At 39.9% G+C, this 24,036-nt stretch overlaps 1 protein-coding gene across 9 annotated transcripts in view; it reads right to left on the bottom strand.

The window, feature by feature from the left end:
* The window catches only part of tcf7 (transcription factor 7), a 201,046-nt gene extending 177,293 nt beyond the window's left edge, over positions 1–23,753 (bottom strand). For 6 of the 9 annotated variants that reach the window (XM_034177967.1, XM_034177972.1, XM_034177971.1 and 3 more), the window contains exons 1-3: positions 23,358–23,540; positions 23,134–23,203; positions 20,663–20,769 (exon numbers count right to left, since the gene is read on the bottom strand). In XM_034177967.1, coding sequence (XP_034033858.1) covers positions 20,663–20,769; positions 23,134–23,203; positions 23,358–23,540 — 360 coding nt within the window. Of the gene's footprint in view, positions 1–20,662; positions 20,770–23,133; positions 23,204–23,357 lie in introns of all 9 variants that reach the window. The other 3 variants (XM_034177969.1, XM_034177968.1, XM_034177966.1) reach the window with 2 other exon arrangements.
* Between the last annotated feature and the right edge of the window lie 283 nt (positions 23,754–24,036).

Genomic DNA, 24,036 nt, shown 5'->3' on the forward strand with positions numbered 1-24,036 from the left:
TCATGTGACCACAGCCTCCACATCCCATGGAGTTTCACAGCCTCTGTGACACTGAAGAAAACTGAATGCACACAAAGATCAAATCTTTGGATGGGTACCTGACCATTTCAGGGTGCAGCAGGAAAGCTTATCAGCAAATGATCATTTTGTAAGTTACATGGGTGAAAATTACTGGGGGGTTTTTCTACTTCACAATTGATAACTCTCTCACAGAAAAACAAACAAAAAAATGAATAAATATCACTGACAGTTTTTCCAATATTGTGCATCCCTACTTTGCAGGGGTACAGTTCAATGAATAATTCCTGTCTCACATTAAAAACCTTCTACTAATGTAGCTGTTGCACGTTGACAATTTAGCCAGTGTATGCAGACATGAAAAATTTGTTGAATACGCTAGTTAAGTTGAATACGTTATGCAGCTATCACACCATGACAATTTAGCCATCACATGCCAACAGCCCTGTTTCCACTGAGCGATCTGACTTGGTACAGGTCGGAACGGTTAAGACTGGCTTGGCTTTGCATTTCCACCGCCAGCAGAACGCTTTTGTCTTTGTAGATCAGGGGATTTATTTTCATCATGTGCTGAAGAATCAAGTGACATCTTTCAACTTTTAAAATAAGCTAATTTTCTTGTTGTGGCACAAAGTGCCAGTGTTCCCTGGTTCAAGCTGAGAAATGCACCGGGAGCGGACAAACACAGAGGGACCTCATTTAAAACACTGCATTTCTTCAGCCACGAATGCACTGCAAAGCATCCTGATTTTTCCAAAATCAGGATGCTTTGCAGTGCATTTGGAAAGTATTCACAGTGCTTCACGCTTTCCACATTTTGTTATATTATAGCCTTATTCCAAAATGGATGAAATCATTTTTTTTTCTCAAAGTTATACACACAATACCCCGTAATGACAGTGTGAAAAGCTTTTTTTCTTGACACTGCAAACTTATTTAAAAAAAAAAAAACAACAAAAAACTAAGAAATCACTTGTACATAAGTATTCACAGCCTTTGCCATGAAGCTCAAGATTGAGCTCAGGTGCATCCTGTTTCCAGTGATCATCCTTGAGAGGTTTCTACAGCTTAATTGGAGTCCACCTGGGGTAATTCATTTATGATATGGAAAAGCACAAACCTGTCTACATATAAAGGTCCCACAATTCACAGTGCATGTCAGAGCACAAACCAAGCATGAAGTCAAAGGAATTGTCTCTTGACCTCAGACAGGACTGTCTTGAGGCACAAATCTGGGGAAGGGTACAGAAAAATTTCTGCTGCTTTGAAGGTCCCAATGAGCACAGTGGCCTCCATCATTCGCAAATGGAAGAGCTTCAGATCCACCAGGACTCTTGCTACAGCTGGCCACCCGTCTAAACTGAGCGATCGAGGGAGAAGGGCCTTAGTCAGGGAGGTGACCAAGAACCAGATGGTCATTCTGTCAGAGCTCCAGCATTCCTCTATGGAGAGAGCAGAACCTTCCAGAAGGACATCCATCTCTGCAGCAATCTATCAACAGGCCTGTATGGTAGAGACGCCAGACAGAAGCCACTCCTTAGTGAAGGCACATAACAGCCCGTCTGGAGTTTGCCAAAAGGCACCTGAAGGACTCTTACACCATGAGAAACAACATTCTCTGATACGATAAAAAAAAGTTTGAACTCTTTGGTGTGAATGCCAGTGTCATGTTTGGAAACCAGGCACCATCTCTACAGTGAAGCATGGTCGTAGGCAGCATCATGCTGTGGGGATGTTTTTCAGTGTCGGGAACTGTGAGACTAGTCAGGATTGAGAGAAAGATGAATGCAGGCAATGTACAGAGACATCCTGGATTAAAACCTGCTCCAGAGCGCTCTTGACCTCAGACCTGGGTGACGGTTCACCTTTCAAGCAGGTCAATTGACCCTAAACACAAAGTCAAGGTATCAAGGGAGTGGCTTCAGGACAACTCTGTGAATGTGCTTGAGTGGTCCAGCCAGAGCCCAGACCTGAATCCGATTGAAATCTCTGGAGAGATCGTGAAATGGCTGTGCACCGACACTCCCCATCCAACCTGATGGAGCTTGAGAGGTGCTGCAAAAATGAATGGGCAAAACTGCTCAAAGATAGATGCATCAAGCTTGTGACATCGTATTCAAGAAGACTTGAGGCTGTAATTGCTGCCAAAGGTGCACTACTACCTACTTACATGTGATTTAGGGATTCACCGATCCATAATTTTTCACTTCCGATCTGATCCAGATACCTGAATTTGGATATCTGCAAATACTGATACTATTCCAATACCAGAGCTCTGTTTGCTTTAATAATATTATGATCATTATTGTTGACGTTATATGAGAATTTTCTTAAAAAGAAGACCTGAAAGTTCAACTACAATTTTCCAGACGGGCGGGGGGGGGGGGGTGTGTCTGCTCACAGCGACTGCTGTTGTGATCTGTGCTGCTGGATGTCCCAGCTGGAGAAGATGTACTGTGTTTTGAAGGACATGAACTTACAACGTTCCTCTGTGAGGCGCGTGTCTCTGCCTGCTGTCCTCACGTGGAAATACCTAATAACATGGTGGTTTTTGCGACAGGCTGGAGTGCGCGCATAGTGTGCACATTGACAGGCCATCTCAGCTGGAATGGACCATCAGTTCATGTGGACATGCAGCAGGCGATGTGGATGTCACGTCTGTCTGACAGGACGCGCGTGTCCTGTGAGTGGCTAGAATGCCCGAGTGAGACATTTTTCAGAAATGCACCTGTTAACTCGCTCAGTGAGAGCAATAAAAACATCCAAGACCACCAATTATGAGCGCATGTGCGTGGAGAGACTTACAATTATGAATACTTTGATGTTGTGTTGCAAACTGGGATGTTAAAAAATGTGCAAGATGTCCAACATTCTTGCCTTACAAAACATAAAGATCTGATGGGCAAAGAAAGAATTAGAATTGTCCCTGTACTTGCTGAGAAATATGGTCAGCCATTTTTATCCCACTGGAGATACACGCTGTGCGTAAAGAGCTGTTATTTCAGTCTTGATATGAAGTCAACCTTTGAGATGGGCTATGCTACGAAGATTAATTTAACCATTTCCCCCAGATATTTTCACTAAGAATAATTTACAATGACTTACTTACCAATAGTTAAAATAGAAAGCAAAGCAGGTTTTAGTCTTCTGCTTATTACAATAAAATATTAGAAACTACAACACTTTCTAAGCCATAGTGCTTCATCTAATGTGATCTTAAAAAAAGCACCTTTCAGCTACACTGTAAACACATAGCAACATTAGTTATGCCTTCCTAGCAACCCAATAATATCACAAAGTTTAGGGGAAAAACTGTCCTTAGTCATTTCTGTAAAAGTCAGTGATCTTAAAGGTCTGACAACAAAGCTGGCATTTATGTGAAATAACAGACAACCACAACAAGAAATAACAACTCCAGCACACTTTTTTTTTTTAACGTTTTCTACGAATGACTAAACTAGTAAGGATTCTGTATCTTGCTCAGTTGCTCGACAGGATACACCCATACTGACAACCAAGGCCAATAAAGGTGATTCTCCAATTATTTGTTTTAAAGTGCCTACACATAAAACCAAATTGTGGAATTTCTGTATCATGCAGCACATCACTTGTTCCCTGCCTTTTAATAATCTGAAGCAAAATTAAAAGATTTGTGGGTATTCCTGATATACTGTAGATGTCACATAAACCTAAAACAAGCTTTATCAAGCATAAATTATGTTTAAAGCAGGGTAATTTCTGTGAGCACATTCAGAACTGTGGGAATTTGGTGATTCTCAACATGAAACAAACAATTCATTGTTGAAACCTGCTTATTCCAATCACAGGTATGAAACAAATATGATACTGTAAAAGGTCGATAAAAGGTAGTGGTTTTATCCAACATGACCCCTTCAATAACCATCTTATCTGAGTAAGAGTGGACCATTTTCATTTTATGATCTGCTCATTTAAGTTAAAATCTGAATCAAAACCTCCAATAATAATCTCTTCAAGAAAAAAAAAAAAGAAAAGGGGGATGTGATGGTCTAGTGGTTAAGCGCTGGGCTCCTCTGTTCAAAACCCAGTCACACCAGAAAAATCGTAAAGGGCCCTTGGACAAGATCCTTAATGGCGTGTAGTGAGCGCCTTGCATGGCAGCACCCCGACATCGGTGTGTGTGTGCGCGTCTGTGGCGCCATATTCAGCCATGATAAAAGTGACCAGGAGACATTTGAAACATACACAGGACAGCAGCTGTGCTCCTTAAATCCTTCACTTGTTAAAAAGTTGGTAAACTGTACTCAAGACAGTTATGTCTTATCTCTTATTTAAAAATCAGGCCCACAGGTGATTACATAATTGCACAGTCTGATATTGTGACTACAACCGCAATCAATCAATCAATCAATCAATTTTATTTATATAGCGCCAAATCACAACAAACAGTTGCCCCAAGGCGCTTTATATTGTAAGGCAAGGCCATACAATAATTACGTAAAAACCCCAATGGTCAAAACGACCCCCTGTGAGCAAGCACTTGGCGACAGTGGGAAGGAAAAACCCTTTTAACAGGAAGAAACCACCAGCAGAACCAGGCTCAGGGAGGGGCAGTCTTCTGCTGGGACTGGTTGGGGCTGAGGGAGAGAACCAGGAAAAGACATGCTGTGGAGGGGAGCAGAGATCAATCACTAATGATTAAATGCAGAGGGGTGCATACAGAGCAAAAAGAGAAAGAAACACTCAGTGCATTATGGGAACCCCCCAGCAGTCTAAGTCTATAGCAGCATAACTAAGGGATGGTTCAGGGTCACCTGATCCAGCCCTAACTATAAGCTTTAGCAAAAAGGAAAGTTTTAAGCCTAATCTTAAAAGTAGAGAGGGTGTCTGTCTCCCTGATCCGAATTGGGAGCTGGTTCCACAGGAGAGGAGCCTGAAAGCTGAAGGCTCTGCCTCCCACTCTACTCTTACAAACCCTAGGAACTACAAGTAAGCCTGCAGTCTGAGAGCGAAGCGCTCTATTGGGGTGATATGGTACTATGAGGTCCCTAAGATAAGATGGGACCTGATTATTCAAAACCTTATAAGTAAGAAGAAGAATTTTAATTCTATTCTAGAATTAACAGGAAGCCAATGAAGAGAGGCCAATATGGGTGAGATATGCTCTCTCCTTCTAGTCCCGTTAGTACTCTAGCTGCAGCATTTTGAATTAACTGAAGGCTTTTCAGGGAACTTTTAGGACAACCTGATAATAATGAATTACAATAGTCCAGCCTAGAGGAAATAAATGCATGAATTAGTTTTTCAGCATCACTCTGAGACAAGACCTTTCTAATTTTAGAGATATTGCGTAAATGCAAAAAAGCAGTCCTACATATTTGTTTAATATGCGCATTGAATGACATATCCTGATCAAAAATGACTCCAAGATTTCTCACAGTATTACTAGAGGTCAGGGTAATGCCATCCAGAGTAAGGATCTGGTTAGACACCATGTTTCTAAGATTTGTGGGGCCAAGTACGATAACTTCAGTTTTATCTGAGTTTAAAAAGCAGGAAATTAGAGGTCATCCATGTCTTTATGTCTGTAAGACAATCCTGCAGTTTAGCTAATTGGTGTGTGTCCTCTGGCTTCATGGATAGATAAGCTGGGTATCATCTGCGTAACAATGAAAATTTAAGCAATGCCGTCTAATAATACTGCCTAAGGGAAGCATGTATAAAGTGAATAAAATTGGTCCTAGCACAGAACCTTGTGGAACTCCATAATTAACCTTAGTCTGTGAAGAAGATTCCCCATTTACATGAACAAATTGTAATCTATTAGATAAATATGATTCAAACCAGTGCCTTTAACACCTATGGCATGCTCTAATCTCTGTAATAAAATTTTATGGTCAACAGTATCAAAAGCAGCACTGAGGTCTAACAGAACAAGCACAGAGATGAGTCCACTGTCTGAGGCCATAAGAAAATCATTTGTAACCTTCACTAATGCTGTTTCTGTACTATGATGAATTCTAAACCTGACTGAAACTCTTCAAATAGACCATTCCTCTGCAGATGATCAGTTAGCTGTTTTACAACTACCCTTTCAAGAATTTTTGAGAGAAAAGGAAGGTTGGAGATTGGCCTATAATTAGCTAAGATAGCTGGGTCAAGTGATGGCTTTTTAAGTAATGGTTTAATTACTGCCACCTTAAAAGCCTGTGGTACATAGCCAACTAATAAAGATAGATTGATCATATTTAAGATCGAAGCATTAAATAATGGTAGGGCTTCCTTGAGCAGCCTGGTAGGAATGGGGTCTAATAGACATGTTGATGGTTTGGATGAAGTAACTAATGAAAATAACTCAGACAGAACAATCGGAGAGAAAGAGTCTAACCAAATACCGGCATCACTGAAAGCACCCAAAGATAATGATACGTCTTTGGGATGGTCATGAGTAATTTTTTCTCTAATAGTTAAAATTTTATTAGCAAAGAAAGTCATGAAGTCATTACTAGTTAAAGTTAAAGGAATACTCGGCTCAATAGAGCTCTGACTCTTTGTCAGCCTGGCTACAGTGCTGAAAAGAAACCTGGGGTTGTTCCTATTTTCTTCAATTAGTGATGAGTAGTAAGATGTCCTAGCTTTACGGAGGGCTTTTTTATAGAGCAACAGACTCTTTTTCCAGGCTAAGTGAAGATCTTCTAAATTAGTGAGACACCATTTCCTCTCCAACTTACGGGTTATCTGCTTTAAGCTGCAAGTTTGTGAGTTATACCACAGAGTCAGGCACTTCTGATTTAAAACTCTCTTTTTCAGAGGAGCTACAGCATCCAAAGTTGTCTTCAATGAGGATGTAAAACTATTGACGAGATACTCTATCTCACTTACAGAGTTTAGGTAGCTACTCTGCACTGTGTTGGTATATGGCATTAGAGAACATAAAGAAGGAATCATATCCTTAAACCTAGTTACAGCGCTTTCTGAAAGACTTCTAGTGTAATGAAACTTATTCCCCACTGCTGGGTAGTCCATCAGAGTAAATGTAAATGTTATTAAGAAATGATCACATAGAAGGGAGTTTTCAGGGAATACCGTTAAGTCTTCAATTTCCATACCATAAGTTAGAACAAGATCTAAGATATGATTAAAGTGGTGGGTGGACTCATTTACATTTTGAGCAAAGCCAATCGAGTCTAACAATAGATTAAATGCAGTGTTGAGGCTGTCATTCTCAGCATCTGTGTGGATTTTAAAATCGCCCACTATAATTATCTTATCTGAGCTAAGCACTAAGTCAGACAAAAGTTCTGAAAATTCACAGAGAAACTCACAGTAACGACCAGGAGGACGATAGATAATAACAAATAAAACTGGTTTTTGGGACTTCCAATTTGGATGGACAAGACTAAGAGTCAAGCTTTCAAATGAATTAAAGCTCTGTCTGGGTTTTTGATTAATTAATAAGCTGGAATGGAAGATTGCTGCTAATCCTCCGCCTCGGCCCGTGCTACGAGCGTTCTGGCAGTTAGTGTGACTCGGGGGTGTTGACTCATTTAAACTAACATATTCATCCTGCTGTAACCAGGTTTCTGTAAGGCAGAATAAATCAATATGTTGATCAATTATTATATCATTTACTAACAGGGACTTAGAAGAGAGAGACCTAATGTTTAATAGACCACATTTAACTGTTTTAGTCTGTGGTGCAGTTGAAGGTGCTATATTATTTTTTCTTTTTAAATTTTTATGCTTAAATAGATTTTTGCTGGTTATTGGTGGTCTGGGAGAAGGCACCATCTCTACGGGGATGGGGTAATGAGGGGATGGCAGGGGGAGAGAAGCTGCAGAGAGGTGTGTAAGACTACAACTCTGCTTCCTGGTCCCAACCCTGGATAGTCACAGTTTGGAGGATTTAAGAAAATTGGCCAGATTTCTAGAAATGAGAGCTGCTCCATCCAAAGTGGGATGGATGCCGTCTCTCCTAACAAGACCAGGTTTTCCCCAGAAGCTTTGCCAATTATTTATGAAGCCCACCTCATTTTTTGGACACCACTCAGACAGCCAGCAATTCAAGGAGAACATGCGGCTAAACATGTCACTCCCGGTCTGATTGGGGAGGGCCCAGAGAAAACTACAGAGTCCGACATTGTTTTTGCAAAGTTACACACCGATTCAATGTTAATTTTAGTGACCTCCGATTGGCGTAACCGGGTGTCATTACTGCCGACGTGAATTACAATCTTACCAAATTTACGCTTAGCCTTAGCCAGCAGTTTCAAATTTCCTTCAATGTCGCCTGCTCTGGCCCCCGGAAGACAATTGACTATGGTTGCTGGTGTCGCTAACTTCACATTTCTCAAAACAGAGTCGCCAATAACCAGAGTTTGATCCTCGGCGGGTGTGTCGCCGAGTGGGGAAAAAACGGTTAGAAATGTGAACGGGTTGGCAGTGTACACGGGGCTTCTGTTTAGGGCTACGCTTCCTCCTCACAGTCACCCAGTCGGCCTGCTTTCCCGGCTGCTCGGGATCTGCCAGAGGGAAACTAACGGCGGCTAAGCTACCTTGGTCCGCACCGACTACAGCGGCCTGGCTAGCTGTAGAATTTTCCACGGTGCGGAGCCGAGTCTCCAATTCGCCCAGTCTGGCCTCCAAAGCTAAGAATAAGCTACACTTATTACAAGTACCATTACTGCTAAAGGAGGCCGAGGAATAACTAAACATTTCACACCCAGAGCAGAAAAGTGCGGGAGAGACAGGAGAAGCCGCCATGCTAAACAGGCTAAGAGCTAGTAGCTGCGCTAAACTAGCGGATTCCTAAAACACACAAAGTGAATAATGTGTAAATTATTTAGAGGTGATTCAGCAGAGGGAGTGCTTTAGTTAAGGCACGTGAAGATTACACTGTGAAACAAATCGTTATCTAGTTAACTAGATCAATCTAACTGCGCAGATTAAACAGCTAACAGATACAGCAAAACACCGCTGTGCTCCGGAACAGGAAGTGATAAAATACCGCAGTGAGAGCCAACCACCAATGCAGTTAATTGTGCAGGCCTAATTTCGAGTCACCAATTCACCTAAAGTGAATGTCACACTATGATGTATGAGTAATGTATATGAAATTTTGATATCTGTTCTTGTTCTGTACAAGTCCTTTTCTCATTTGATAAATGTGTTTCTTTTCATCCGATGTCTGGTGAGTCCATCAGAAAGGTTTGTGCATCAGAAAGCGAGCTTTCCAGGTGATTGCATGTGTGCTTACAGTTTTATCCTGTATTTGTTATGGCCCAGTCACACAGCACTTAACGAAGGGCAAAGAAGCCCAAACAAAACAAGAACTCTGGACTTTCGTTGACATCGTTTAACCTTCGGCCAACTTTGTTCCTGCGGCTGGCTCTTCGTAAGGATTTTTAAACTGTTGAAAAATTTGAATGAAGAGCAACGAAAACGTTGATTCGTCAGTATTTCAGTTTGCTGTCGTTCTTGGTGTTTTTTTTTTCGTTTGCTTCGTTTTTTGTAACGTTAGTGTTTAGTTTGACTTCGTTCGACCAGCTGAATGTTTCCACACAGTGCAAAAGCCGGTTTGCGAGCGCTGCTGGTGATGCTGTGTTCATGTACTATCGGAAATTACAGGGTAAACTCAGACTAAGTGGATTTTTTTAATCTGGGTGGAGGGTCAGCTTCAATGGGCTCAGGCACCTTATATAAGCCAGACGTAATCTTTTGTGTGGATACAATTAATTATTTTGCCACAAGCTACTGCTGAATTTGAAACAACAAAAAAATTTGTGTAATTTCCAACGGTACTTGAATACAGCGTCAGCGACAGCAGCAGCTCCTGCGTGCGCTTATTATTTTTTATTAAATATAACGACATTAGTGTAGAAATAACAATCCAGCCCTTATGTACACGTGGCAACAGGTAGATGATTCAAATGATTATTTAAAGAGGTGTTCTGGATGGCAGAATTCACATTGTGGATCAGTGGCAGCTGGTGGAAATAACCGCACATGGGGAGTCAAAGCGGCGTTCAAACAGACTGATCAATTTACTGCTCTGATATATTCAGTCATCTTTACACTTATATTTATTCCCCCTTTTTGACAGTGTTCTGTTATAAATCAATATATATGGCTTAGTAACATAATACAGTGATAGAGTAGTGACCACGGCACACCAGAGGTTTTTTTGTTTGTTTTTTTTTTGTTTTTTTTTTTTTGTTTTTTTTTTGTTTTTTTTAAATTGGAGCAAGACGAAGCGCACAGCATGGTGTCAGACAGTAAGGATTCTGATGATGGAGATGATCCCTCTTTTGTTCTGGATGAAGAACCAGAGCAGCTTCTGTCTGTTTGCAGTTTCTCCAGGACTCACGCGCTATGAGCTCTGTCCCAGTGCCGAGTCCTGGAACTCAGAGATGCAGACACACAGTGCCACAGCTGTGGCTCCAGGCCCGTTTCGTTTAAAACGCTGAGATCAACATAAGCTTCGGTTTCATTTAGTTCCTCTTTCATCCCTTTTGCACTCTTGCTTTGCAGGTATTCAGTGACAAAACTCTGTTGTCCAACTTTTCTCAACAAATTGTGACTTTTTTCCCTTTGTTCAGGAATCGTCGTGTGCAGTGTGACTGGGCCATTAGTTCTACGATACTCATGCATTCATATCCTGCGATTGTCCAATGCTTCAGACTGCACTTCTGATTGGCCAAAGCACTGGCTTAGGGTGTGAATTCAGCACAAGGGAAGAGAGGACAGTTCCTGACGCAGCAACATGCTGTGTGGCTGTTCATTCAGGCAAGGTTAGACTGAAGAAAAAGACAGTGTTGCTGTGTGCATTTTAAGGACATCAGCGCACACCCATTGGACTTTCTTGGTGAGAAGGCGTCACAGAATAAGAAGGTTGTTTGCAGTTATCACTGTTGCAGCCACCCTGAACGCTGGCACAGTGGGGAAGACACTGTCAGTACACAAACATAATGAGGAGGTATGATGGCATGATCCTTGAGCGAGTCGGATTCTAGACACATTTGCGTCTCCTGCTCAAATCCAGCTGCCCCCAACAGGTCTTGAAATCATGAAACTTGTTCTGAAAGTGTCTCTCTGTGTTGCTAGTGGAAATGTTACGTCGTCCAGCCATCAGAGCCCCAAATCTACTGGAGACCAACAGATTAAGCGATATTTGCCACCGGACAAATTACTTCAATCCGTTACTAATCAGTTTACTCAGTCAGTGTGACAACACCTTAACCTGCATGTCTTTTGAAGTGGAAGTTATCTGGAGCACCCAGAGGGAACCCATGCAAATAGAAAGAGAACATGTAAAGTCCACACAGAAAGGAACAGGTCAGAAGCGAACCTGGGACCTTGTCGCTGTAAGGCAACAATGCTAACCACAAAGCCACCATGCTTCCCCACAAATGCGTTTTAGTGAAAAAGCAGGGCAAGTAACACCGCAAAGACTTTTCCTGTGAAAGTCACAGAATCATTGTTCTGCACAACGGTTTCTAACTTGACAGTGTTTAGCTGACATTAGATAAAATCCGTTGTTTGCCTCCTGCAAAACAACCAGAAGTCAACACTGAAATTTTCCAAATGCATATTTTAATAAGTAGTGAAGCTCAATAAAAAATTGTTTATCTTTCTTAAAAAATACCCATGTGTGAAAAGAACCGTCTCTAAGGGTGGATCCACAGGGTGGGGACTGATAGTTTTCTCTAAGATTACTTTTTGAAACATTTTCAAAATTCTGAAATTGCAATTATGTTTGATCCTCTTGAAATAATATCAAACTTTTGCTTTGTATAATTTATAAATCAAAAACTCATTTTTAAACAATAACAGGGTTTTTCCCTGCATAGAAAAATCATTGTTCAGCAGAAATTTATCAGTGCAGCACAAAAAGCCAGAACACCAGCAACAAAACAGTACATAGAAATGTATCTGTTAGTTTTTTTTTTTCCCTATGAAACCCAGCATGCTCCTGTGCATTAGGCAGGGCATATCATGGCTCAATTTAATGCAGTCCCTCAAAAAAAACAAAAAAAAAAAAACAGAAGAAGAAGGGAGAGGTTTTAAATACCCATAGCATGCATTGGATGCAAAATCTCTCCAGATATATGCACAGGTTGTTACAGTCCATACACATTTCCTGACGTCATTTCTTCTTCAGAAAGTTTCTGCTTCATAACTGAAACTGCTCTCCCATTCAGTTGAATGGGAAGGTGTGTCCAAAGATTTGACTGGTAGCGTATACAGAGAATAACCCTAAGTCAGTGAGCACTTAGTGTAATAAACTACCGTTTTTTTTTCCCTTTACTGACTGCACAGGGAACTCTAAAGTATGAAATAAAATGCTTTATGATAATTTCTCAATTTGTTTTCTTCTTCCTTAAGTAATCTGCAAAAGTAAGCCAGTAAATGTCTATGTACATGGGTCATGAACAAAGACAAGGCAGGAAAAAACCCTGATGAAGTATGATGTTTTATATTTATAATGGATCAATAAAAAAAAGAAAAAAAAGGCTTATTATAAACAAATTCTACACATGTCAATCAAATATTTTTGAATTTTACCAAGTAGGTTTTGGTTATTGTTTCTCCAACCCACATGATATTCATCTCTCTATTAAGAATGGCAGATGCTCATATGCGAGTTTTCCCTTAAAGCAATGTTTATTACTGTAAGTTATTGTAATTTGGTTAGGTTTTTCCCCCCATTGAAACATTGAGGAAATGTTTTTATCTATATATTTAATGTGTGAATATATTGTTTAATTTGACATTCAGTTTTGCCTTTGTTTTAAAAAGCCATTATTTTATGTAGCCAACCTTGAGTGTTGTAACTGTTTTTGTTTTTTTAAGTGTCTATTCTGGCCCAGGAACCATTCCAAAGTAATGGTTTGGCACCTGTATTGCAAAAAAAAAAAAAACAAACAAAACAAAAAAAACAAACAAAAACAAATGATACCCTATGTGATGACACAGATAAAGTGTCTTTCCAGGGATTCAGACAGATAGCATGACCGGGAATCAAACCCAAGTCTACATATTGGTAGACCAGCTTCCATGCCACTATTCACAAGTGTACAGAGAAATACCGTGGTAAACAGTCGGGATGACACTTTATCCAGAGGTAATAAACTGAGAAGTTCAGTCATATCTCAATCCCACAGACTCGCTTCATCCACTCTCTCCAATATACGATCTATTAAATTCACAAAAGTCAAATACATTCCACGTCATGTCATGCTTTAGCAAGAGAATTATCGCTCAGTGGAATATGAAGGGAACAGAGTTTTCGCCAGCATTCTCTGTAAAAACACCAAAAAAAATCTCAGAGTAGAAGCAATTTGATTATCCATCTGAGAAGGTGAAGAATTTCTTTTAAATCTGGTTCAACTGAATGAAGGACACTAAATAAATTTCTACTGAACAAAACCAGCTTTGACTACATTGGGGGGGTGGCAAGGTGAATCTGATCCCCAACAGCGTCGTCTCTTCTTTTTTCTTTTTCCAAATACACGTGCAACATCCCGATGACAAGCTGACAGGAAGTACATGCCAATGAATGGGTTAACATTCAAACCTTCTTTCTTGGAGGCAAGAAAACAAATCACAATATAGTCAATGTCATGAATTATAAAATAAAAGACAAAAGAAAGCAGAGAAACATTGTAATAATAATAGATGAGGGTTCAGCAAAGCCATGAATTCACATGGCTTATCAAAGAGAGGGGAGGGGAAGCCACAGTCAGATAATTATTACCAATTTTATTATGAACGTTTGATTTTCACTCATTTGTCAAGTCACAGTGAGTTCAGCAGTTTACAGGAACACAAAAGGTTTCAAGAATGTGAAGAAACACTAAAAAGTCACTTGTTTCCTATGCCAGCTCAAAAGCTAAACTGAGGAAATCTTTAGTTTGTGACAGACTAAGACAAAGATTAAACCGAGTATGTCTGATTACTCTCATCAGTTCTTGGGTGGCTTAGTGGTTAGCATGTCTGCCTCTCAGCAAGGCCATGTGGTCGTGTCCCACCTGGTGCTTTCCATGTGGAGTTTACATGTTCTCCCCTTGTTTGCATGTTCCGGTTTCCTCCCACTTCCAAAGACAATGTGTATGTATGGATTGAGCTACTAACCCATAATATGCAAGACCTTTGTAGAATAAAAGGAAGAAGTTTCAACAGAATAATTGTCAGATACGATTTTCTAATCAGCTAAATGAGAGCATAGTGTAAAATATGGTTTCAGGTGTAGGCACGGGCCGATTTCACTGTGCCCTGTGGTTTGAAAACCCATCTGTCCAAAAACCAAAGACTTCCTGTTACATCATAAACAAACCTGATGCCATTCCAAATTGATCAGTTAAAACCATTGCATGGTAGGAGTGTAAGAACTTCACTGATCTAAGGAGAACACCAGCAATCTGCCCACCAGTCTGTACACCCAGTACCTACTAAGCCCATCCAGTAGCTGCCCTGTTTGCTGCAGGGCTCCAGCCCAGAGTGTATATAGCACCATTTTTTGAGAGTACGAGAGTTAAAATTTCCCCTGGTTCAATTTCCTCCAATTGCCGCAGTGACAAGAACAAACAATGTTAATTTACTAAAAACTGTGAAGGACAGACAGTAACAGATGCTGCACAAAGTTTATCAAGTGTTGCACAGAGTGGGGCCTAAATATACCACCAGCTGATTCAAAACAAATGCTTTGCAATGTTCCTCATCATTAAGTGTTGAAATGTTAAAACACTGTTTTGAATTTCAGAGTCAAAGTCCACAGTCAGTGCGAGATCACATAGATAGCTTGCTTGTATTAATATCAGAATGCAAAATAGAATGAAAATGTGAGAATTCGACATTAAATACAAAACCATATTTGTTTTCCTCACCCCAGACCTTCTGTACAAAACATTATGGATGTAATACAGGAATTTAAAACCAGCTCTAATTACTCATAAATCATCATGCACTGAAAGGCATATGCATAATTTCTGCAAAAAAAAAAAAAAAAAAAAAAAAAAGTGATCTGATCAATTAGTTCACCTCTCATTTCATAGAAGCATACTGACAGGTTACCGCGTGCACCAATGCAAAAAGCGGTAACAAGGGTCTGAGAAGTTGGCTCAGCCATCACTCAATCTACTGTACTCCTAAAGCAAATAATCCACTATTTACACAAAACTGATTTGCTTTCTACTGAAAACATAAGATTATTCAGTCCAACAGTCTGAATCAGATATTTCTAAACCAGGAAACGGGGGCGCTGCAACCTCATACTTTCGGCATGCATCCTCTTCAGGACCTTCTACACTGAACAGACACAGTGCCACTTTGAAATCCATTATTTTCAGTGGTAGCTCCACAAACAAAGTGGCAGACGCCTTTACTGTGCACCGCTCCGCAGCGCATGCACCACTGCCGCTCAGCATCAGCACAAACCAAATTCAGCATAGACTGTGGCATGCTGCGATGAATACTTCCGCAAACAATAAAAATGAAGCCTCCAGCCCAACACAGAAGACAACAAACTGAAGAAGCAGAAAGAGAACGCTTATGCCAGTTCTACACAGGGCAGCTTTCCCAAAGGAAAAGCCCCACATTTTTGCATTCATCATTTGCTTTTTGACTCAAGTTTAATGTTGATCTAGAAATAAGTGTTTTGAAGAAAAGTTACTCAGGAAGCAAGATCTGTGAACATCTATTAAAACACACTTCAAGGAAGGTTAAGGGACCTTGGAACTTCCCCCAGCCTTTTTTCAGCTCAGCAATCTCAGGAGAGCTGGGAAAATGTGGTGCACACATTCCAGCCTCAATTCCTGATATTTCAGAATGATTCGTTCTGTGGTTGGACCCCAACTTGTATCGCACCAGGCTGCCTTAGCAGAGACTGTCTGCTTTACATGCTGAATTCACAACTGCTTCTATTTCACCGCAACTCTACATCAAGATTTACATAACTATTACTTTAAGAACACAACAAACTGTCTTTCTCCCATCCCTGTAGTTTCTGATCCATCTCTTCCAGCCATAATCAAGTCCCCTCCAGCAACCCCTATTCACAGCACTTTCAAGTGGCAGGTAGGCACTGCCTGATATGCCGCTACTGCTTCAGTGCCAGAAGGCTAATTACAAAGGAAGCAGCAACAAGTGAGCATTGTGTAGCGTCTCAAAGACACACAGTGAAGGAAAGTGGCCTTTATCTTGCCGCACCCCCCCCCCCCCCGACTTCAGACTCTGTGGTTAAGGGCCCCTGACACTTGCAGGACTTTGATCCATGCACTTGCATGCACAAGAGTAAACTCATCTCAAACTTATTGTAAACTGTGCACAGTTTCGTGCAAGTGCGCAAAGAAAAATTTTAAATGTTCAAAATCTCCATCACATTAATTACGTGAACATTACACAAATAAGTCAAAAACACAGCGTGTGAGTGATTGCATCAGTGCACTGCATCACAGCTCATCCGAACAATTATAACGAGATGTTGAATCTATCATAAACATACTTTTACAGCTGATCACAAGAAAGGATGAACATGCAACTGTTTTGCCAAGCTATTACAATATATACATGACAATTACCTTTTTAGATGTTCCAAATACATTCTCCACCTCATTAAGTGCACGTGAGAAAAGCAGCAGCTGGAGCACTCCTCTGTGATTCCGGAAGCAATTAGAGCCATTTTCAACAGCCAACTCAGACAGAAAATGATTAATCCGCTACAAAATAATTATTTTATATATGTAGCGTCCAGCATGTGGCAGCCAGTGGAACAAAGCACAGTGTCCAGCTGGGAACACAGTGGTTGGGATCATCACGACGATGTATGTGCAAGTGCGCAGATCAAAGTCATGCAAGTGTCAGGACACCTTTAGTGCGCCACAGCAGTAGAGGACTGTGCAATGAAAGACAAAGACGAGCAGACATGGAGCGTGAGTCATGTCATATTTCTTCACAACACTTGTACTTTGTCTACGTCACTGCAATGGTAATGTTTAAGGAAACACAAGGCTCAGCAGTTCCCTTTAATATTGACTCATCTTTGATTCTAAGTACTGATCTTTTACCTTGATTATCCATTTGCCATAAGCCAGTCCACAGATAAAAAGTAAGTCCCCCTCAGCTTCTCCCTTGGTGATTTGAGACAAGCATTATGTCTGCTGCCCTTCCTGGCGCAACTCCGCAAATAATTAATGTTTAAGTGCAATAGTAAGAATGCATGAGTTGAAAGATGGAACATATCATTCAGTGAGATGTCACAATTGACTGGTGGGGTTCATCTTTCAAGGAATGAAAATATTTTTTTCCCACTGCATTAATATTTGTTTGTCATGTCTACGGTGTACCCTGTTTCACGCCCTATGACTGCTGGGATAGGCTCCAGCTAGTCTGCCTTGATAAAGAGAGTGGCGACATGATGAGTCGAGAAAAAAAAAAAAAAAAAAAAAAAAGAGGTCACCTGACTCGTGGTGCCATCTTGAGTTCAAAATAGCGTTCACTGTTAAACTGTCTGCATGTAAATCCATCTTTTTTTAATTGTTTGCTGAAAATGACGCGTTGCTGTGTATTTGGATGTACAAATAGACAAAGCAACGGCTTCAAGATGTACAGATTCCCTTCAGATCCTAACAGAAGAAAATTTGGGAAAATAAAGTCAGCCGTGTGGGATGGAAGCCGACTTCATCGTCAAAGCTTTGAGAGGTAAATTTATTGTTCAGTCCCGTGTACAGTAAAACTCACCTAAACCCCCATCATATAAACCAGATATTCACAGTCACCGGACAAAAATAAAGTCCCAAAGCTTTTTTATTGTTTTCCATGTAATAAACACCATATATAACAGATTTTGTACAATGTATTTTTCCCTCACAGCTGATGAAATGTCCTGTCCGATCGCAATGCATTTCCATTAAACGCCTCGCATGTGTGACCGGAGTCATTTCCATGACTAAAAGCCCGACTATTTTATTTTCACACTGTGCTCAGACTCGGAGCCGCAGCCTGACGTGCACCTGTTAAATCTGACACAAAAGGCTCTGATTTGACACTTTGCTGCTCTCAGTCCTTCATCTGCCATCATATTATAACAGTTTTTACAGTGTGCACGCTGATAAATGGATCAAAAAAGTCTGCACATTTACAGCACAAATTCGGTAAAAGAGGAAAATGTACAGCTTACCTTTTTAAATTGTTGCTTCAAGTCCCTCAGTCATTTTTATTCAGTTGTGGTTACTCTCCTTATCTGTTACTTTTACTCAATTAGGTGCAACTACTTTTTTCCATAAAGTTACCAGTTACTTCTATTGCTGCTCAGGTCTTTTGAGAAACCCTGCTCACAAACAGACCTATGGACATAGCGCAACATTTAACCTTTATTTAACCAGGTTAGTCCTGTTGAGATCAAGATCTCTTTTGCAATGAAGAACTGAACCATTACAAAGCTTCCAATTCATCTAACCTGCATGTCTTTAAATGTTGGAGGAAACCTATGCAAACCCACACGGAGAACATGCAAACTCCACACAGAAAGGCCACAAGTGGGAATCAAACCCATGACCTTCTTGCTGTGAGGCAACAGTGCTAACCACTAAGCCACCATGCTGCCCGAGTTATTATAACATAAGCATAACCTACTCGTGGTGGTAAAGTGTCAAGTTAAAAGGAAAATGTGGCTCAACATTCCAGAGTGCCATTCTAGTTTCTAAATTTTCTCAAAGTCAGTATAGAAGAACCTAATTTGCGTGCAAATGCATTCACAATAAGCGTGCCTTTATTTTTACAGCATCAACCAAAAAGTTATTTAACTTTAATGAAAAGCAGTGTTGAGACATAACGATAAAACGTAGTTTCCAATAATAAAGTTTGACTAAAACAGCATTTAGGTTTGTGAGCAGCAGGAGGGAGTTTTAGAGTTGTTAATTTACTGCAATTTAATAACAGTCATTTGTATGACACTTTTACCACGTATGTAATCTCTCCCATGAACCACAGGTGGGCTGTGACTTGCACAATGAGCAAAAGTGATGTGAAACACCTAAAAATGCATGACAGTGAATTCTTTGTTCACATACAAGCACTGCCGTGGCTTTGCAGTATCTTGTCTGCAAGAGCAGAGAGATCATTCAGGCAAAAAGGGATTACACAACATGAGGAAAATGAATTTGACACAACTGCTGATGTTTGGTCCAATTAGTTAACCTTTACACAATATTGACTCTTCTGGATGACTTGACTTGAAGGGATTTTGATGAATTTTTCAGTGTTGTCTGGCTGGCCCAGTGATACTGTGTGTTTGAATTCCTTCTGCAAGTCTTTGTGATGTTTGTTTAATACTCAGAAAAGCTATCAAGGCAGCAACAAACTTGTTACAAGCAAATGGAAAACATCATGTGAAGTGGGTTAATGATGATGACGGCATCAATCAGATTCCAAATTTGACAAAGGCGCAAACAAAAACTCTCTCTCTTCCCCTGTGGCACTTTCATTTCATTTATCTTCTGTTTTATTCGGGAAGTGGCACAGCTCAAAGCAGAACACAAGCAAAATTTGTGAATAATCTGCTACTCCACTTTCACTCGGGGTTTCCACAGCAGATCCAGCATGAAACTGCATGTTGATTTGCCACACGTTTTACACCAAAATATTCTTCCTGACACAACTAAACATGCACAAAAAAAATGAATGTTTCACGGTCAGCCTTGAACCAGGAACCTTCGGTGTGACAAGCAAGGGTGCTGCCCACTCAGAGTGCAACAACCCAAAATGCAATTTAACAACACACAAGGATCCCAACAACCAGTGTGTACAAGACAATATCTAAAAGCAAAAGACGGAAGGTACAACCTGAATCTCCGAAGACTGGTGTTGTGATCTTTTGCTAAAATCATGCAGGTGCATGCAAAATAATCATGCAGGTGCATGCAAAATAATACTTTAAAAATACACAATTATACTACACAACTTTTATTTATTTAAATATTTTCCAATAAATTCTGCAAAAATTGGAATGCAAACATTTTCTTTGGAAATCACATCAATAAAGTAAGCAGCTGTAAATAGCCTACCATTGCTTATGTTGGCTAAGAGCTCAGGCTGCAAACCTTATACACGACAGAAGTTTGAAGTAGAGCCCAAAGTATGCAGTGACACTACTTTGCTCTTTTAAAGTTTGATTTTGGGGAAACGTGAACAGAAAGTTTACAAGCAGACTAACATAAAAAAAAGCCCCCCCCCCCAAAAAAATTCCAGGTAAGAGCCAGAAGACAGGTTCATGCCTGTGTCCATGCGGGGTGTGGAAAATAATAACCACTTTACTTGTAGCAGTTTCAAGCCATTTAAATGGCTTTGGAAGATGCATCCAGCAAAAATATGAAAAACACAACAAAGAACCCATGAACACGCCATACCATTTCCATCGGTGAGTGTCCATACTTAATTTGCACTCATTCAACAGTGCTGAGCTACTCTACCACAGTAGGTTATGGACGTTATTAGCAGCATGTCAACGTATACAAATACCCTCCAAAACCTCAAAAAACCTAAAGCTGTTGTTCAGATTTTTGTAAAATTGCATACTGGTAGATATTACATATGAAAGACAATAAGCCATAAGGAAACAAAAGGTGACCAATATACTATCTCCAGCAATACAACTTGGAAATGGACTTACAGATGGCGAAACTGAGCTGTTGGGAAGGTACGGGTCAGGCAGCATCAGGAACGGATAACCCGGGTACGCCGCCGTCTTGTACATGCTTCCATCTTGCTGTTTCGACACTGTGGTCAGACAGGCAAAGGATAAAATACAAACACTTTAGAAACAAGATCTGAAAATTGGTATTACTTCAAAAATGCTCAACCGTCACCATCATTTCAATTTGTGAAGCAAAATCTTGGATTTCTCAGAGGCCAACAATTTGTATTTGGACATAACAGTCTGTGGATGACGTTAGAAAACTGTTTAAAAATACTTACTTCCACCACAGTGCTAAACGTTTTAGCTGTCAGATCCAAAATAAAAATGTACCAAAAAAAGTAGGTCAACAAGTGTTCTAGTTACTGTGATACATCCTCGTACAAGTACAGACAACAATACCCAAAAATGTTAAACAGCACCTTGTCTGAGAAGTGTGATTTCATGTACGATAATGTATATCTCGGCTTAAGCACCACCCATATTAAGATATGGGTGGTGCTTAATAAGGATGGCCACTTAATACTCAGTTACATCTGCACTGTGTGATTCAGAAACCCAGTTTTTCTCTCTTCACTGTTTATCTTTTCCATAAGGGCCAAAATGTTTAACATGGCATTGGAGTGACAGAATATGAAATCACAATCACACAGTCGCCGTGGTTTAGTGCGGTGCTATTTTTTCCTCTGTGGCTTTCACTGTTTCATGAAGACCCCTATTTAGAGCCATTTTAAACCACAAACCCACATTTGATGAAGATTTAGTCCAAAGGAAACAATGTGAGAGTACTTTTTCCTTTTAGAATTTAAATGAGTTACATGACTGAATACAGCACACACAGACACCTATAAATAAAACTGACATAAATGCATTTAATTCTCCAGGAGAGGTGGCCTGGTCTTTTGGGTGACACCCTAAAACAAATCATCTAAAATAAAACTTCTCAGAGACAATATAGGATTAGGACTCCACTTTTGGAAACTCTGGCATACGATACACTGCAAAAAAAGAAAGAAAGAAAAAACCAACTACTATTTTGATGATCATTTAATCAACTGACTCTAAAAATGCTCCTTGGACAAAAGTATTTGAAAACATCACTTTAGACTCTAGTGAATTGTAATTTGTTTTATTTTTCAAGTGGTGTATAAACCAAGTAATTAATGAAAAGTAGGTAACAATAAAAATGAAAACTGTTAAATCTTAAATCAAAATACTAGTATGAAGGCAAGGGAGTAAAATTCACATTTTTAAAGAGACTGATACTCATATACATAACAACAATACCATCAGAAATTTATTTTTACGATGCTAATTGTTGATTGGCAGAGTAAAAATTATTTTTTGTTATTGCTTCTGTTCAAAAGCAACAATAATAATAATAAATATATATTGCAGTTATAAATAATTAGTCATAAATGATTAACCATTTCAGCAATTAATGCCAAAGTTTGATTTATTTGCAGTTTTTAAGATGTGAGGATTTCTTTGTTTTATATCATTTTAAAATGAAGAGCATTACATTTCAAACTCTTAATGAACGTAAGATGCTTAAATTGAAGACAATGCTTTGGTGATGGGAAAATCGTAAATAATTTTATGTTGTTTTTCTACCAATTACTCAATGAAAAAAAAAACCCTGTGAATTGCAATTTTATTCTTCACATTTAATGAGCTGAAAACAGGCAACTATTGTCATTTCTGTAATAAAGGATTAAATGGGTCTTAAAAGTGTTCTCAAACTGTGGATTGGGGACTCCTGAATAGAACACAAACATTTCATGGGGTTACAAAGGCAAATTAATCCAAATTAAGATAACTTGTGTGGACTATACAGAAAAAGACTATTTGACTAAATAAGATTAAAAGTATTTAAACTTTTTTCCATGAAGTCCACATCTCACTTGTCAACAAAATTTTTGTTCCCCAAGGATATGTATTAAAAAAAAAAAACTTTAATTCTAGTTGAATCTTCATTAAAAAAAAAAAAAAAAACTAGTCTTTTTTTTTTGTGACAATTTTCTGTAACTCGTGTAATGTTTGCAAAATATTAATTTAATAATAATACTTTCATAAAGTGGATCTTGGCAGTTTGTCAAATAAAAAAAAGTTCACGACCTTAATGTTACACTAAATAACATGCTAAAAATATGTGAAGCAGGTGACCGTTGAATAAATGATTACATAACGAGGCTGAGTGTCAGCGAGATGAGACATCTCTACTTTAGAGATCTGAGAGATTTAAAAAAAAAAAAAAAGGAGAGATGGACATTTCTTACAGTGTGCACCTCGTCATAAAACTTTTGAAGTGAAGCAGCAACACGTGTGACCAAAAACACTGACACAGTGGGACCTTATCGCTTCTTTTCTGGCGTTTTTTTTTTTTGTTTGTTTGTTTTGTTTTTTTTTTAAGTGGGTGAAAGAATTTAAAGGCGATCTGATCCTACCTCCGTCCAGATGCTCCCGGTGTTTCTCCGTGAAGCTCCTGTGCTCGCCCTGTTGTCCCCGTCTGACCGCCTGGAAGGTACCACAAACAAACATCCTCAGCGACAGAAAAGCGACCACAACAACCGCGTTCCACTTTAAGGTGCGTTTGATTCGTCACATCTCTGCCCGCTCGGGACTTTTACAAACTTCAAGCGTCGCCTGTCAAATAAATCAAGCTACCTACCGCTGCGTTCGGACTCTGATTTATTTCCGACTCGTTGACCAGGGATGACTTCAGGTCGGCCAGGTCTCTCTCGGTGAAGGCGTTCTCCTGGATTTTCTCCTCTTGCTCCCCTTCGTCTTTGAACGCTATCATCTCGTCATTAGCTCCCAGGTCGTCCCCGCCGCCGCTGCTCAGCTGAGGCATGTCGCCGAGTACTGCCGCACTTTATCTCAACGAAATTCAAAAAAAGTACCACCAAACACGTTCAGTCAGTCCTCCAAAGTGCTGAAAGTCCCACTACATACACACACAAAAAAAGTTGAGATGTGGCGTCCACCGGCTGCTCGGCAGAGGACTTCAGCGTTCCCCTACAACAGCAAACAGCTCATTTGAGCTCGAGACAAGGCAAGAGTCCCGACATCAAAGGGCGCCGACCGGATGATTGACAGATCCGATGACTTGTATGGTTGGGGGTTGAAGAAGGCTGAGCTTCTTAAAGAGACAGCGAGCCCCTCTCAGCATCACACGGTCACGTCATACCCGGCTTGAAACATAACATTTATTGTGTGACTTTAAAAAAAAGTCTGTACAGATAGTACATAAAAGCACACATCAAGAGTTAAAAAACATTATATATTGTGAACCCCTTGAGCATTTACATGTTTGAATTTTTTTATTTTTAGGACATCAAGAAAAGAAA

The sequence above is a fragment of the Thalassophryne amazonica genome, chromosome 9 (assembly GCF_902500255.1).
Source record: "Thalassophryne amazonica chromosome 9, fThaAma1.1, whole genome shotgun sequence".
Taxonomy (NCBI): domain Eukaryota; kingdom Metazoa; phylum Chordata; class Actinopteri; order Batrachoidiformes; family Batrachoididae; genus Thalassophryne; species Thalassophryne amazonica.